Raw genomic sequence first — 15,687 nt, forward strand, 5'->3', positions numbered from 1 at the left:
GCATCTCCAAATCATAGTGGTATTAATGGCAGCCATCAGATCCCGGTGTCCTATGACACAATGATGTTGTGCCCCTGATGTAACAGAGTGCAAGTGAAGCCATTGAGTTGACCTGGATGCTGCTCAGCTTGCATCCTGTCATAAGTTACAAATAAATACATCTTAAATTATTTCAGGAGGAAAAAAAACAAAGTGGAGGGGGTAAATAATCGCATGAAAAAAAAGTGAAAAAGAAAAATCAGATATTTATTTTGGAGGATACTTCCATAAATCCAGCATTCAAGGATGGAAATTACATTTTCGAACTAAAATCAGCAACATCACAGATTGCTTTCTACAGAGAGAAATAAACATCATTGAAGTGTCATCGGATTTGGATTGTAACCTTCTAACATCTTGAACTATAAGAATTACTTTTGCATTTTTCTCATTGGTATGTAGAAGTGTAAATCTTTGTGAAATGGCACATAACTAACTCACCTGTCAATTGAATCCATGTTAGCAGTCAAAATCACTACTTCACCCCAAGTAAAAACCCTTTGATTCATTTGCTCTTAAGCTTTTGCACTTCCTGTGAGATATTAAACCATGCAACTACTTGAGTATTGAAAAAAAATCTACATGCGTGTGTTTTTGACAGATGTTTCCCCCTCAACTTTTTTATGTATCTCAAAGTCATATAGTTACCATTCAGATAGTAACTATTCAATTTATCAATATTTCTCTAATCTAAATTGTATTATTTCAGATAATTTGACCTCTACATAAGAAATTATTTCCACATCAAGAATTAGTATATAGGGATTTGTATTAAACAGAGACTAATTACATGAACCAAATATGTAAAACTAATTTGTATAATTTAGTTTGCAGACATCAATATATTTGACTTCGTAATGTCCATAAATATTCTAAGAATCTATCCCGATATTTTTCGATAGTTACAATTAATGGGATACAAATACAATAGTCATGTACCATATGAAGCAAACGGATTCATCTGTGGATGAAAAATATAGTTTGAGCATATTTTTAACATTGCATGTTATGCAAACATTGGCTTTCATTAGTGGTTATAGACCAACCTGCAGACTTCCCCATCATCACGGCAATCATCTAAAGTCTGACGTTGGGTAGGACTAGCACTCCCATGAGATTCTGAGTTGATAGCTGTTCCACCTTCGAATACTCTACTGGTACCTTTCTCACTGGAATGTTTCATAAAATCTTCATCTTCAAAGGAAGAAGAATTTTCAGGATCCTTTTTAATGGATATTCCTTTGCTTTGTTCAAATGTCTTTGAACAATTCTTTGCATCAACAAAAGATATTGAAGATGCCTCCTTGTGAGACCTCCTTTTGCTTTCTCGGATTATTGCTTGATTGGGAAGTGGATTAATCTTCATCTTATCCCATTCATTTTCAGAGTCCATCGAGTGGAGGGCCGGAAGAGTCCTACCTGCATTTTTCTCCAATTCTCTGTGAGAGTTGCTTTTCCTTCGGCTCTGTCTAGAAGCCCTCATTCTATTGAGATTTCTTCTTCTGACTTGAGCCCAGTGATTTTCATCTGATGACGAATCAGAATCATTCCTACGGAATCCATTTGTTTTTGCATAAGACGGCCCGGACTGCTTTTCGGGAGGTTTGGCATGCACATGCAAATGCTCGCATCTTTCACAGAGTTTTCTTTGCTTTTTGATTCTTCTCTTTACATGTTTCTTACCAGAATCCCTGCTGTGATTGCTGAGCATCGTGACAGGAGCTGAATATGTGTCACCATCTTCACAACGGGCAGTAGATCTAAGCACAGCATGCAAAGTTGGGAAAGTGGAAAGTAGAGAAGATGAAGGGAGAACATGACAGACATGGCAAAAGAAGTGAAAACAAAATGAATTAGTAATAATATAAACAGTCATCAAATACTGATGAAACAGAAAAAAAATCAACTGAAATATAATGAAGACAAGCTGAGACTCAGACTAGAGATAAACAGACACAAAGAGATAGATGTAATTCAAAGTGATACCTAACCATCAATAATCACTAACAAACTGCCGAAACACTCATACCTGCAAATATCCTGAGTAGACAGGCTAACAGATGTACGTGACTGGCTCCTGGGAGCTGTACCTGTTGGACTACTTGCCTGCAAAAACAAAAATTATATTGAAGTCAGTATGAATTGGGCCCCACTAGACTAGCTCAAGTAGAAGTCAGAATGTAAGCTGCACAAATAAATGAGTTCAAAAAGAAAACCCGGGGAGTGAGAGGGAGCCGGGCTGGGGGGTGGGGGAGAGGAATTGCTGGAAGATTGAAAATCTATGCTTTTGGTGCACAAGTTGCAGAAAGGCTTAGTCACCCTGACAACTGGGTGGGATCCTTCTTGAATCATTACATGTGGCAGTCCAATAAATGTACGTGGCATTTTCAATCACGTTTGAAAGCAGTTAAGATTAAATGTGCAACTGAAGGTACATTGTAGTCCTGATGAAGGCTTTTGCCCGAAATGTTGATTTCCCTGCTGCTTGGATGCTGCCTGACTTGCTGTGCTTTTCCAGCACCACTCTAATCTAAAAACTGAAGGTACATGGTTGTTAGTCTAGATATAAATAATAGATTTTCTTCTCTGGAAGACATCCTGAGCAGCACTTCAGACAATCCTAAAAGTTTCATGGACACATTTACCAGTAACAACATTTTGTTTATAGATTTTTAAAAATGGAATTTTAATTCTCAAACTGCCATAATAGGATTTGAGATTACATTGTTTGGATTATTCATTTAAGGATCTGGAGTATTTCTCCAGGCTTATTGATTTCTAATCCTGTTACATTAACCGACATATAATCACAGCCTTCAGTTAGAAGGTGGACGAGGGTTAGAAATTAACTAACAAAACTAATAGAATCATACAATCCCTACAGCGTGGAACTGGCCATTCGGCCCATCAAGTCCACACCAACCACCAAAAAGCATCCCATCCAGATCCACCCCACTACCCCTACCCTGTAACCCTGCATCCCCCATGGCTAATCCACCTAGCCTGTACATCTCTAAGTGTGTGCACTTCTCCATTTTCCTCAATGAATTAACAATTATCTTAAAATATGTCACCTTTAAAAGGCAACTTTGCTCTGACTATTCATCTAATTGATTTGTAGCTTATTAATTTTGTTTAATAGCATTGAGTTTGAATTGGATTACTATCGAGTCCTAATTTACTTCCAATTTTTGTGACAATAAAAACTTTCTGAACACTTCAAGAAACATATTCCCGAGGGTATAATATAAACTCCAACAAACAGTATCTTAATTTATTTTCCACAACCTGAACCATTTTTACAATCCTGGAACAAATCACCAAATAGCCAGGAGGGCAAGTCTAAAGTTTAACTAAAAGTTTATTTTTGATCTAATCCTAATCATAATCAGAAATTTTATTATTGGGTGTTCCAGTAAGCCTTGTAAGTTTTAAAATTTAAAACAGAGCGTTCCTGAAAATTTTTTTTGGAAAAATTGTATGATACATAAACCTTTACAGTATTCATAGCACAATTCTTAATATTCTATAATCAAATACATCCTGAATTTTTTGCTGCATTGATTAACTGGCCTGCGACTCAATGATCTCCTAAAAGTACAACGTTACTCTCTCACTCCAGAAGATTCAACAGGAATTCTATTACAACTCCACAGTATCACCAGCTTGGTGAACAAATCTGACTATCCCTTTGAACTCGACAATCATGAGAGGAATCACAATTTTTGAAATAAAGGAGTGAAAAATTCTCCTGCTCCAACCCAGGCTGCACCACCACATGTTCATATTTATAAGATGTAATATTATGGACTAGGCCAGACCACTTAAAACATTCTTAAGCAGGCAGCTCAGACCATAACTTTGCAATTTATTTCGGTAAGTGTGCAGTGAAAATTACCCGGATTAAGTTAGTAAGGTTGACTGGATTTAAAACAGACAAAACATTTATTCACAAAATTACACGATGAAACACGAAGAATAGAATAAAGAACCCCTTCAGAACTCAGTCTATCCAAACGAGACTTAAGTACGCTGTTCAGAATACGCACAACAGTCCTAATAAGCAAACCCCCTTTAAAACACAGGACAAAAAATGGTCAGATGTTTACAGGTTGAAGTTAGATGGGCAGAAAGAGAGATTTCACACAGATCACTGTTGAACTCATAAAACAGTTCTGGACTGAACTAAACTGCTCAGCTAGAGAGCTGACCACTCCCCTTTCATTATACAGGTCACTTCTAAAACATGACCACTTTGGCCTGAAGTCTCATCTGTTTACACATAAACAAAAGGTCCCTCAGTACCCTTTAATCTCAGTACCAAACTAGACACATTGGAACGGTGAACGGTTTATTAGCCCTCTGGAAAAACCAAGGGCGCAGTAAGCTTGAGAAAAGGTACAGATTTTAGATTAAAAAAAGGACTATCTTTGTGACAGTAAGGATAATAGAATTACTACAAATAGTACATCTACAGCAAAATGTGTGTACATCAGGAGTTATGTAATAACAACATTATGAGCTAGATTTTCACCAAGTCAGTTCAGACCCTACTCCTGGGTTCCCTAACCCATTCTGAGGCTTTCCAGTTTTTAACCAGTGTGTTTACAAGGTAAGGCTGATTTCGGTAGCAAGCCTACATCCACCAACCCCAACCTGAATAGGTGGATACATCGCTGCTGATTTTTGTGGACAATCAAATCAACAGGGATTGAATTGTTGTCCAGACTTAGACAGTCTGATCACTTGCAGTTGAGGAACCTCTTCAAGTCAAGTACAATTCAACTGAGTAAACAAGCTGAGGTCAGGTAGCAAAGTCAGTTTCAAGGATACCCATATCCCAAATGTTAGCAATTCACAGGAGCATGTTGGATTTAAAAGCAGAGAGGTTGCCACATACAAAAAAGAAAAAGGAATCTAAAAGAGCATACATCAACCACCCCAGCTAAGCATTAACAGTATGGCAGTAAAACTTTATGGCCAAAGGGAGAGATGCCATTTTTTCGCAGGATGAAGGGTCGCTTACAGGCTGTGTGTCATAGAAAGAAGCTTCTCCAAAGTAAGCAAAAAATAAAAGCTTTGAAAGGTGGCAAGATCCAGGATATAGAAGGTACCAGAGATATTGGAGTGATCCAGGAACTAAGAGGAAGCTACTGGAGTGCTGATATCCTATTGAGGGAAACAAGACATGCTTTTAGTTAGACACAAGTATAATGTTTCCATTCGTTCTCACACTGAACTGTGGTTGAAGAAATGTCATCTTGAACAATTGGGCAACAGTCTTGGAGTTAAAGACTCCAGGTCATGGGCCAACTGAATACCACATTTCAATACAGAGAGGGACAAATCACTGAAGCTTTGCACGTGATCCTGACCAGAGTAGTTCACTCTTAAGCAGGAGAGCCCGTACTACCTTGCATCTCATTTGGGGAGCACAGCAAATATAAAGCCAACAAGTTTAGTCTAAAAACATCAGAGCCGAGATTCCACAGCCATTCAGAGTAATAGGAAGACTCTAGACTGCTTGAAAATTATTCTACAACCTGAAATGAAATCATTGCATCAGCTTACACCCAGAAAGCTTACACCTGCCACAGGTACAGAAGGAAATTGACTCTATGTGGAAGGAGGGTTGAATTCAGTTGGGACACAAATGAGAATCTGGTGCTCAGCTGGCCCATTACCAAAATCAATGATCTATTATCTGCAAAGTTCTTACACAAGAGGATTGATGAGGACAGAGCAGTAGAGGTGATCTACATGGACTTCAGTAAGGCATTCGACAAGGTTCCCAATGGGACTCTGGTTAGCAAGATTAGATCTCATGGAATACAAGGAGAACTAGCCATTTGGATACAGATCTGGCTCAAAGGTAGAAGAGAGAGGGTGGTGGTGGAGGGTTGTTTTTCAGACTGGAGGCCTGTGAACTATGGAGTGCCACAAGGATCGGTGCTGGGTCCACTACTTTTTGTCATTTACATAAATGATTTGGGTACGAGCATAAGAGGTACAGTTAGTAAGTTTGCAGATGACACCAAAATTGGAGATGTAGTGGACAGTGAAGAAGGTTACCTCAGATTATAATGGCATCTTGATCAGATGGACCAATGGGCATTTAATTTAGATACATGTGAGGTGCTGCATTTTGGGAAAGCAAATCTTAGCAGAACTTACACACCTAGGGCCTAGGTAAGGTCCTAGGGAGTGTTGCTGAACAAAGAGACCTTGGAGAGCAGGCTCATAGCTCCTTGAAACTGGAGTCACAGGTAGATAGGATAGTGAAGGCGGCATTTGGTATGCTTTCTTGTATTTGTCAGAGTATTGAGTACAGGAGTTGGGAGGTCATGTTGTGCCTGTATAGGACATTGGTTAGGCCACTGTTGGAATATTGCGTGTAATTCTGGTAACCTTCCTATTGGAAAAATGTTGTGAAACTTGAAAGGGTTCAGAAAGGATTTACAAGGACGATGCCTGGGTTGGAGGATTTGAGCTATAGGGAGAGGCTGAACAGGTTGGGGCTGTTTTCCCTGGAGCATCGGAGGCTGAGGGGTGACCTTATAGAGGTTTATAAAATTATGAGGGGCATGGATAGGATAAGTAGATAAAAGTCTTTTCCCTGGGGTGGGGGGGGGCAGAGCTAGAGGGCATAGGTTTAGGGTGAGAGGGGAAAGTTATAAAAGAGACCTAAAGGGACAACGTTTTCATGCAGAGGGTGGTAGGTGTATGGAATGAGCTGCCAGAGGAAGTGGTGGAGGCTGGTACATTTGCAACATTTAAGAGGTACTTGGATAGGTATATGAATAGGAAGGGTTTGGAGGGGTATGAGCCGGGTGCTGGCAGGTGGGACTAGATTGGGTTGGGATATCTGGTCAGCATGGATGGGTTGGACCGAAGGCTCTGTTTCTGTGCTGTACATCTCTATGGCTCTGACTGAACAAAGCAGTTGAATGCACAGTTCACCCTGTGTTGTCTGTTGATGAGAGCATAGTAAAATCAGGAAAGAGCTCCATCTTACAAAGCTAGCTGCAAACAATGTTTTGTTTTGGCAACTCCTCCTTGATGAAGGGTCTAAGACATTCAAAATCATTAACCTTGTGGAAGGGTTTGATTCAACAGATTATCCTTCGGTACCACAACAGCGTCAGAAATCTTCCTGAAGATAATGTCAATCATCCTCAAAGGACTGCAGAGAGTCATCTTACATGGATAAAGTCCCAGTCCATGGACCTACTCAGCCAGCTTAACATAAAAACAAGGTGCACCACAATATCAAACAGGGAGCAGGACTTTAGCTCAACAAATTGAACATAAAACAATACAGCAACCCATGACTTTGTGCTAAACGTGAAGCCAAATTAAATTAATTCCTTCTGCTTTCCATTGGTCCACATCCCACCATTCCTTGCATATTCATGTGCTTATCTAAAGGTCTCTTAAACAACTCACCATCACCCTTCATAGTGCATTCCAGACTCATTTTACTCTTTATAACAGTTGCTTCTTACAGTTCCTTTGAACTTTCCCCCTCTCACCTTAAATGCATAATCCCTAGTATTGGGCATTGCAACTCTGGGGAAAAGATGCTGACCATTAACCCTATCTATGCATCCCAATTTTATGGACTTCTATCAAGTCTTCAGCCAGCCTCTGCCGCTCCAGAGAAATCAACTCAAGTTTTTCTAGCCTCTCATTATAGCTCATACCCTGTAATCCTGGCAGCATCCTGCTGAACCTCTTCTGCACCCTCTGTAATGCCTCCGTACTCCTCCGAAAGTGTAGCGACCAGAACTGAATACAGTACTCTTAAGGGTGGCCTAACCAAAGTCTTACAAAGTCGCAACATGACATCCTGACACTGGTACACTATACCCTGACCAATAAAGGCAAGCATGCTCTACACCTTCTTTACCACCCTTTCTACTTGCATGGCCACTTTCAGGGAACTATGGAGTTGAACCCCAAGATCGTTCTGAATGTTAATGTTGTTCAGGCTCCTGCCAGTAACTGTACACTTGTCCTTAACGTTTGATCTCGTAAAGTACAGCACTTCACACTTACCCAGATTAAACTCCATCTGCTATTTCTCCACCCATATCTGCAAGTGACCTATATCCCACTGTATCCTTTGACAAACTTCTACACTACCCACAACTCCACTGATCTTTGTATCGTCTGCAAAGGTAAAATATGCTGGCCCAGCCAATGGCACCTATAGCCCATGAAAGGCAAATGGTTAAAAATCACTTTTCACTTGACATTCATTATGTTCCAAATTGTACAGCAGCATTTCAATTCTGGAGACCTCTCACATCTGGAGTACTTTACAGAGCTTCCAAAACCCTCCACCACCATATGAAAATGGCATGCCAGTGGAAGGAAGCCTGGTGTTTGCACCCCATTTAAAATGGAGAACATACCCTCAGCAGTGGTAGGTATTTAGCTGAGCCAAATCACTTGACCGTTTTAAGAGCTCTCAGTTCAAGTTTTAGCTTTTCTTTTTGACATTTTGACAGTTGACAGCTTGGTACATCTTTGACAGACCCAATGAGTCTCTGCACATTGTGCACATTTGACAACAATCCTTATGGGCACCTGACAGCAAACAAAAATGTCACATAATCATATCCAAAGAGATACCTTAGCTCTCCAAGAGGGTCCCCTGGCTCATTAAATGATACCTCATGCTTCAGACCCTCTTCTATTGGGTCATACCTGCATGTTTGGGCTTCAGACGTCAAAACCACATGGGTGTATTTATAGGAACTGCTGTTTCTGGGAACCAACAATGTGCCCACCCCCATCTCCACCCCTAGCCACCAACCTCCCTTCCACTTTCTATGTCAAGGGTTGGCATTTTGTGTAGACAGAAGTCCCGCGTCGCTACAGCAGGTGCAAGTCTGGCCATTCACACATCAAAAAGGATCTCTGCACTCATAAGAACATTCAGCCCATCAATCCTTTGGATGGAATGCCTTCTGGTTCAGGTAGATGTCGAAAGTCCCCCATCACACTTCAACAAAAGACAATCCCAGCAAATACTCATTCCTTAGTCAACAGCGTCTAAAATGTCCAGATCATTCATCTCACTACCATTTTACTGCATCAAAAATGGCTGCATCGTTTCGCTACATTGCAAAAAGGATCACCATCTGAAATGTTTGTTTGGTGCTCGGGAATATTTCTGTGATGCAATAATAATGAAAGAGAGAGAGAAAGTAAGTCAGAGAGAAAAAAAACAGAATAGAAAAGACAATAATAGAGGGAGAGAAGAGAGAGAGAAAAGTGATGAAACATTTTATGAATAAAATTTCATTTTGACGACAGGGGAATCAATAGCCTAGTGGTATTTTTGCTAAACAAGTAATCCAGAGACCCAGTCTAATGTTCTGGAGACACAGATTTGAATCTTACCGTGGCAGATGTTGGAATTTGAATTCAATAACAATCCAGAATTAAAAAGTCTAATGTTGACAAATTGCAGATTGTTGGAAAGATTCCACCTGGTTCATTATTATATTTAGGGACAGAAACGGTCATCCTTACCTGATCTAGCCTACATGTGACTCCAGACTACAGTAATGTGGTTGACTCTCAACAGCCCTCCTGGCCATTAGGGATGGTAATGAATGTTGGCCCAGCCAGAGAAGCCCATATCCTCTGAATGAATAAAACCAAAATGCCTAAATTAATCTTATCAGGCTTAGCTTGACATTTGGCCTTGCAAGCACATACTTCGCAATGGCCAAATTTGAATTATTTTAGCTGTTTAATGCTTTTGCTTGCGAAGCACTGTAAAATTGACTATTTGACATCTTCAACTACATTTAATATATTTTTTCCTTCAACAGTGAAGTTGGGGCTTCTCAGCATTAATGAAGCTCAGTTACCGAACTTCAGACTGTTGGTAAACAGCAACAAATTCAATTTAAATCCATCCAAATGTGGAGGAATCCAATTACATCAGCACGTGTCTGAGGATCAGTGAACATAAGAACACAAGAAATGGGTTGTGTACCCTATTTGGCTCATCAGGTTCACCATTCAAGTCTTCTACCTCAACCCCCACCTTCCTGTGTCACCTCCTTGTTTGCCTAAAAAATCAAATATTTGCCACTTTGAACACACCTAATGATCTACCTACTCTGCACATAATTCACGACCCCTGTAGTAAAGAAACCTTTTTTCATCGCACGCCCAACTGACAAAACAGGGGAAAAAAAGGCCTTCATTTACATATCATTTTTTACAAACTGTTTGTCTCAAACCACTTTCCAGTCAATTATGTACTCTCAAAGTTTAGTCACTGTTCTAAAAGAAACCTAGCAGCTAACTTAAGCATAGCAAGCTCACCTGCACAGATGTGTGGTAATAACCAATCGGCAATTGGTCAACATTAGACTTTTTCCAATTCCAGATTGTTATTGACTTCAAATTCCAACATCTGCCTTGGCAAGATTCAAATCTGTCTCTCCAGAACATTAGGCTGGAACTCTGGATTACTAGTTTAGCAAAACTACCACTAGGCTATTGACTCCCCTACAGTCAAAATAAAGTTACATTTATAAAATATTTCATCATGTTTCTCTCTTTCTTCTCTCCCTCTATTATTGTCTTTTCTATTCTGTTTTTTTTTCTATGACTTACCTTCTCTACCCATTTCATAATGGATCTGGTCAGGTTGACTGATTGTTGACCAGAAAACAGGGTCAACACCAAACTCTTGTTGAAATTAGAGCCATTGCACATTTTATGTCTATCTGAAAAGGTCAGATGAACCTTATTTCTAAGTTCCATCAAAAAGAAGGCATCAGGGCGGCACGGTGGCACAGTGGTTAGCACTGCTGCCTCACAGCACCAGAGACCCGGGTTCAATTCCCGACTCAGGTGACTGACTGTGTGGAGTTTGCACGTTCTCCCAGTGTCTGCGTGGGTTTCCTCCGGGTGCTCCGGTTTCCTCCCACAGTCCAAAGATGTGCGGGTCATGTGAATTGGCCATGCTAAATTGCCCGTAGTGTTAGGTAAGGGGTAAATGTAGGGGTATGGGTGGGTTGCGCTTCGGCGGGTCGGTGTGGACTTGTTGGGCCGAAGGGCCTGTTTCCACACTGTAAGTAATCTAATGACAGCCTAGCGCACGTTCATGTTATACTGGAGTGTCAGCCTTGAACTTGTTCTCATGTCTGGAGGGGCATTGGAACCTACAACATCTGTAAAAGATGAGACAGAGCTACCAACTAAGCCACAGGGTGACATGTAATGGAATTAAATCCCCCAAAAATGATTTTTTAAGTGTTAAGACAATGTATATAATGCCTCATGAGAGCAAAGCTGAAAGATGACATTTTGTGGGTTATCACTGGCTTGTGAGTAATGTGGGCAGCTATTCATTGAAAGCTTCTTACATCACTGATACAATTTGACAGATTGTCAAAACAGTACACCCATCTATTAAAATCAAATTGAATTTATCTACCACACTTAGTACTCAAACATGCCCCAGCCTGCTTCATTGAAGCATACCCAAACTAAATCTAAACTGAAATAAAGGAGGCGGCTTAGGATGGGTGAGTAAATGCTTGTAGGTGTTAAATAGGGCCTTTTAAGGAGTTAGAGGGGAAATAAAGAAGTGTAGGAATGAAGAGTGCAGACATCTGAGGGCATGGCTGTCAATGATGGACTGGGAAATGTGCTGAAGGCACACACTAAAGGAAACAAACTTCCCAGAGGTTGTAAGATTGGGGAACACTACAGTGTTGGGAGTGATGGCATCAAAAAGATGGGTGGCACAGTGGCACAGTGGTTAGCACTGCTGCCTCACAGCGTCAGATACCCGGGTTCAATTTCCAACTCAGGCGATTGACTGTGTGGAGTTTACACGTTCTCCCCGTGTCTGCGTGGGTTTCCTCCGGGTGCTCCGGTTTCCTCCCACAGTCCAAAGATGTGCGGGTCAGGTGAATTGACCACGCTAAATTGCCCGTCGTGTTAGGTAAAGGGGTAAATGTAGGGGAATGGGTGGGTTGCGTGTTGGTGTGGATTTGTTGGGCCAAAGGGCCTGTTTCCACACTAAGTAATCTAATCTAATCTAATCTAATCTAATCAAAGGATTAGAACATGAGGAATCTTTAAAATGAAGCAACAGAAATCAGTGTAGAACCACCAAGCATAGGTGTGACGGACCTTGGAAGAGGGTGGAGTAAAGGGTTTGGAATTATTTTAAGTTTTCAAAGAGGGATGCACGGGGCACTAATGGTCAAATCTGAAGGTATCAAAAATACAGAAGTAGGTTTGAGGAGCAGACTGGCTACAGCAAGGACAGAGACCGACACAGGGGACACTGTCGGAGTGGAAGTAGGTGCTTTTCGTGGTGGAGAGACTGTAGGATCAGAAGCTTAGTTGGGATCAAATAATACACTGGAGGTCACAAATCACCCAATTCAGTGAAAAGTAGAGAGAAGAATAAATCTGGTGACAATAACGAAAACCAGTTAATTTAGCCTTCTTAATATTTTACTGGAGGAAATTACAGCTCATATCAAACGAAGGTGCTGACTACACAGAGGCAGCTGTAGCATTGAGAGAGTTGGTGGATGGGGTATTGCCAACATACACGTGAATCCTGACATCTTCAGATGATATGCTGAAAGAAAAAGTGGAACCAAGGTCAACTTCCAGGGTCAAAAGGTGCAGGGGAGGAAAAGAGGCCATATCAAGTGCATCTGTGGCTATAATTAGATTTTAGGACTGGATTCCATAAAGCCATTTGGAACTTCTTCATTGTGAAGATCCGGCAGAATGATGATTGCGTTGCAACCTTCAGGAAGAAAATAAATCAAACTAATAACTGCAAGAGCGAAGTATTGCTCTCAACTGTTCAGGTAATTCTTAATTGTTATCTGTAAAAGTCAACCTTCCAGTTTCTCACTGTAGCTTCTGATCCACTAATGAAACAAATGACATGAGCTTCACAGGAATCAGCTTCAAGAAAACTGGGAAGAGCAAATCATTTCTTCTATAATGGTTTTATTCAGCCTCAATGAGGAGACCTTCAACTCAGTTAATCAAATTGACTTTGCAAAGTATTAGTCACTGATCTAAATTCACAAAGATCTTTCCTTTCCTACAATACACATGCTAATAACAGAATTATGTTAGCTACGATCCCATCACTGTCAAGTAGATGTCAAACAGGGCATGTCATTGCAACAATATTATTCCCTATTTTACTTGCAGCAAAGCTGTTGGATTAATACCGACAGGCTCTCCTTTATGGGGCAATCACCAATAAACAGTCCAACCTCAACTGTTTAAGGCTAAAACAAAGACAACAACCTGTTTGCAATAGCATTACATTAGTCTTCTTTTTAAAAAAATTCCCTGCAATATGGAAACAGGCCATTCGGCCCAAAAAGTCTACACCGACCCTCTGAGGAGTAACCGACCCAGATCCATTCCCCATCCCTATATTTACACTTGGGTATGGACAATTTAGCATAGCCAATTCACCTAACCTGCACATCTTTGGATTGTGGGAGGAAACCCCTGCAGACACGGGGAGAATGTGCGAACTCCACATTGACAATCTTACGAGGCACAAATTAGCACTTACTCTGAATTAGCACTACTACAATAAGTGGTTGACATAGTTCCAAAGGTTATCAAGAATATAGGTACTGTCCTGAACCTCAAGACCACCAAAGTTCTCCAACAAACCACATCAAATGTATCAAATCTAAATGCCTTCAATTGAGATTCATGGCACTGTGTTTAAAATTGTCCCTCACTTTCCACATTCTGGATACTATTTATCTTAAAAAAAATGCCATTAAAAAGTGTACAAACAAATCCATTGTGCTAGCCACGTCTATGGTACAAATGTAGTTGAGTAATCAAGACACACGAGGGGGGGGGGGGGTGGGGTACATTTTCCAGGAAATGGCAATCCCAAATATTTTGTCTCAGAAAAGCATTTCAGACTAAAATACATATAACTGAAAGAGAATTAAGACCAGGTTAAAGTGAATTGGAAAATTACGTTAAGGGATAGGTCAGTACAGATGCAGTGGAAGACATTTAAGCATTTCTGCTATAACACTCTAGTGAGAAGGGGAAAAAATAAGATTATAAAGCTTCATTCATGGCTAAGGATATTAAAGATATCAAATGGAATGAAAAGGAAGTCCACAATTCTGTGAAGAGGATAGAGGAGGCAGTGCATATTGGTAGTGTTACTGGTCTAGTAATCCAGAGCCCAGACTAATGTTCTGGGTACATGGGTTCAATTCTTATCATACCAAATGGCGAAAGTTGAATTCCATTTTTAAAAAAAATCTGGAATTAAAAGCTGTCCGAATGGCAACTAGTGAAACCACTACTGACGGTGGTAAAAATCCATCTGGTTCATTAATATCCTTTAGGAACAAAAGCCATTGTCTGACTCCAAACCCTAGCAATCAGGTGGATTCTCAACTGCTGTCTGAAATGGCATAACAAGCCAACTATTAAACTGCTTCAAAAGGAAAGAATTAAACTGAACAGACTACTTGGCATTGAGCTAGGCACCAGAAGCAACAACAGCAGCACAGCCTTATCAAACGTCCAAACCTTTACCAACGTCCAAAGCTTATGCCAAAATTGGGTGAACTGTCCCACAGACCAGTCAAAACACAGTAGTAGCTACAGAATCATACCTCACATATGTGTCCCCCCGAAACCACCGTCACCAACTCTGTCGAAACAGCAAGACAGAAACATGAGATGTAGAGTCGAGAAGGAGCTGACTCTGGTTATCCGTGAAGACTTATGGCATCAGGTCAAACATGGGTATGGAAACCATCTGCTGACGATGACCCACTGAGATTCTCTCACTGATAAATCCTTACTCCTTCACACTGAACACTAGTTAGATGATACACAGAGGTGCCATGGAATGAATCTCTGGGTTGTGGACTTCAATGCTTATATCAGCTTGTTCCTGAGTTCCTATCAGACAGATGTCAGTCTTTAGCCAATTTTGTTTACTCCGTGTCAATGCTCCCATCTGAGCTGCGTGGCTGCAACTGGCATCGGCACACCATTACAGCACTGACTTCCAGTTCCAGAAATCACTGCTGTGCACAAGCTTCGGAAAGCTGCATAATTGGTAAGAAAATTCGAGGGAACGCTGTACCACCTGATAGCAAGAAACAATTGGAAGCATTAGATATTGCAAACGCTTTGGGCCCTGACAACGTTCTGGCAATTATACTCCAGAACCGGTGTTCCAGAACATGCCATGTCCCTAGTCAAGCTGTTACAGTAAGGCCACAACACTGGCATCTACTCGATAATGTGGGAAATTGCCCAGTGTGCCCCATGCTCAACAAGCAGAACAAATCCAACTCAGTCAATTGTTGGCCCATCGGCAAAGTGGAGGAAAGGGTCATCTACAGAGCTATCAAATGACTTGATTGAAGTTTGGGTTCCTTTGGGACCATTTTTGACCCGTAAGGAATTAAGGGTTATAGGGAAAAGGCAAAGGGGAGTTGAGGATTATCTGATTTTGGAGAGTTGCAGAGCAACTTAATGGGCCAAATGGTCTTCTTCTGCTCATACATCCTTTAACTTGGTATTTAAAAGCAATAAGTCAACTCAAGTGAGCATCTACAGTGGAGC

The 15,687-nt window shown here is 40.8% G+C and overlaps 1 protein-coding gene across 1 annotated transcript in view; it reads right to left on the bottom strand.

Moving 5' to 3' along the window:
- Window positions 1–15,687, bottom strand: part of marchf1 (membrane-associated ring finger (C3HC4) 1) — a 176,495-nt gene that overhangs the window by 49,093 nt on the left and 111,715 nt on the right. The window contains exon 3 of the mRNA XM_060830186.1: window positions 2,069–2,145. Coding sequence (XP_060686169.1) covers window positions 2,069–2,145 — 77 coding nt within the window. The remainder of the gene's footprint in view (window positions 1–2,068; window positions 2,146–15,687) is intronic.

Source organism: Hemiscyllium ocellatum, chromosome 1 (assembly GCF_020745735.1).
Source record: "Hemiscyllium ocellatum isolate sHemOce1 chromosome 1, sHemOce1.pat.X.cur, whole genome shotgun sequence".
Lineage (NCBI taxonomy): Eukaryota > Metazoa > Chordata > Chondrichthyes > Orectolobiformes > Hemiscylliidae > Hemiscyllium > Hemiscyllium ocellatum.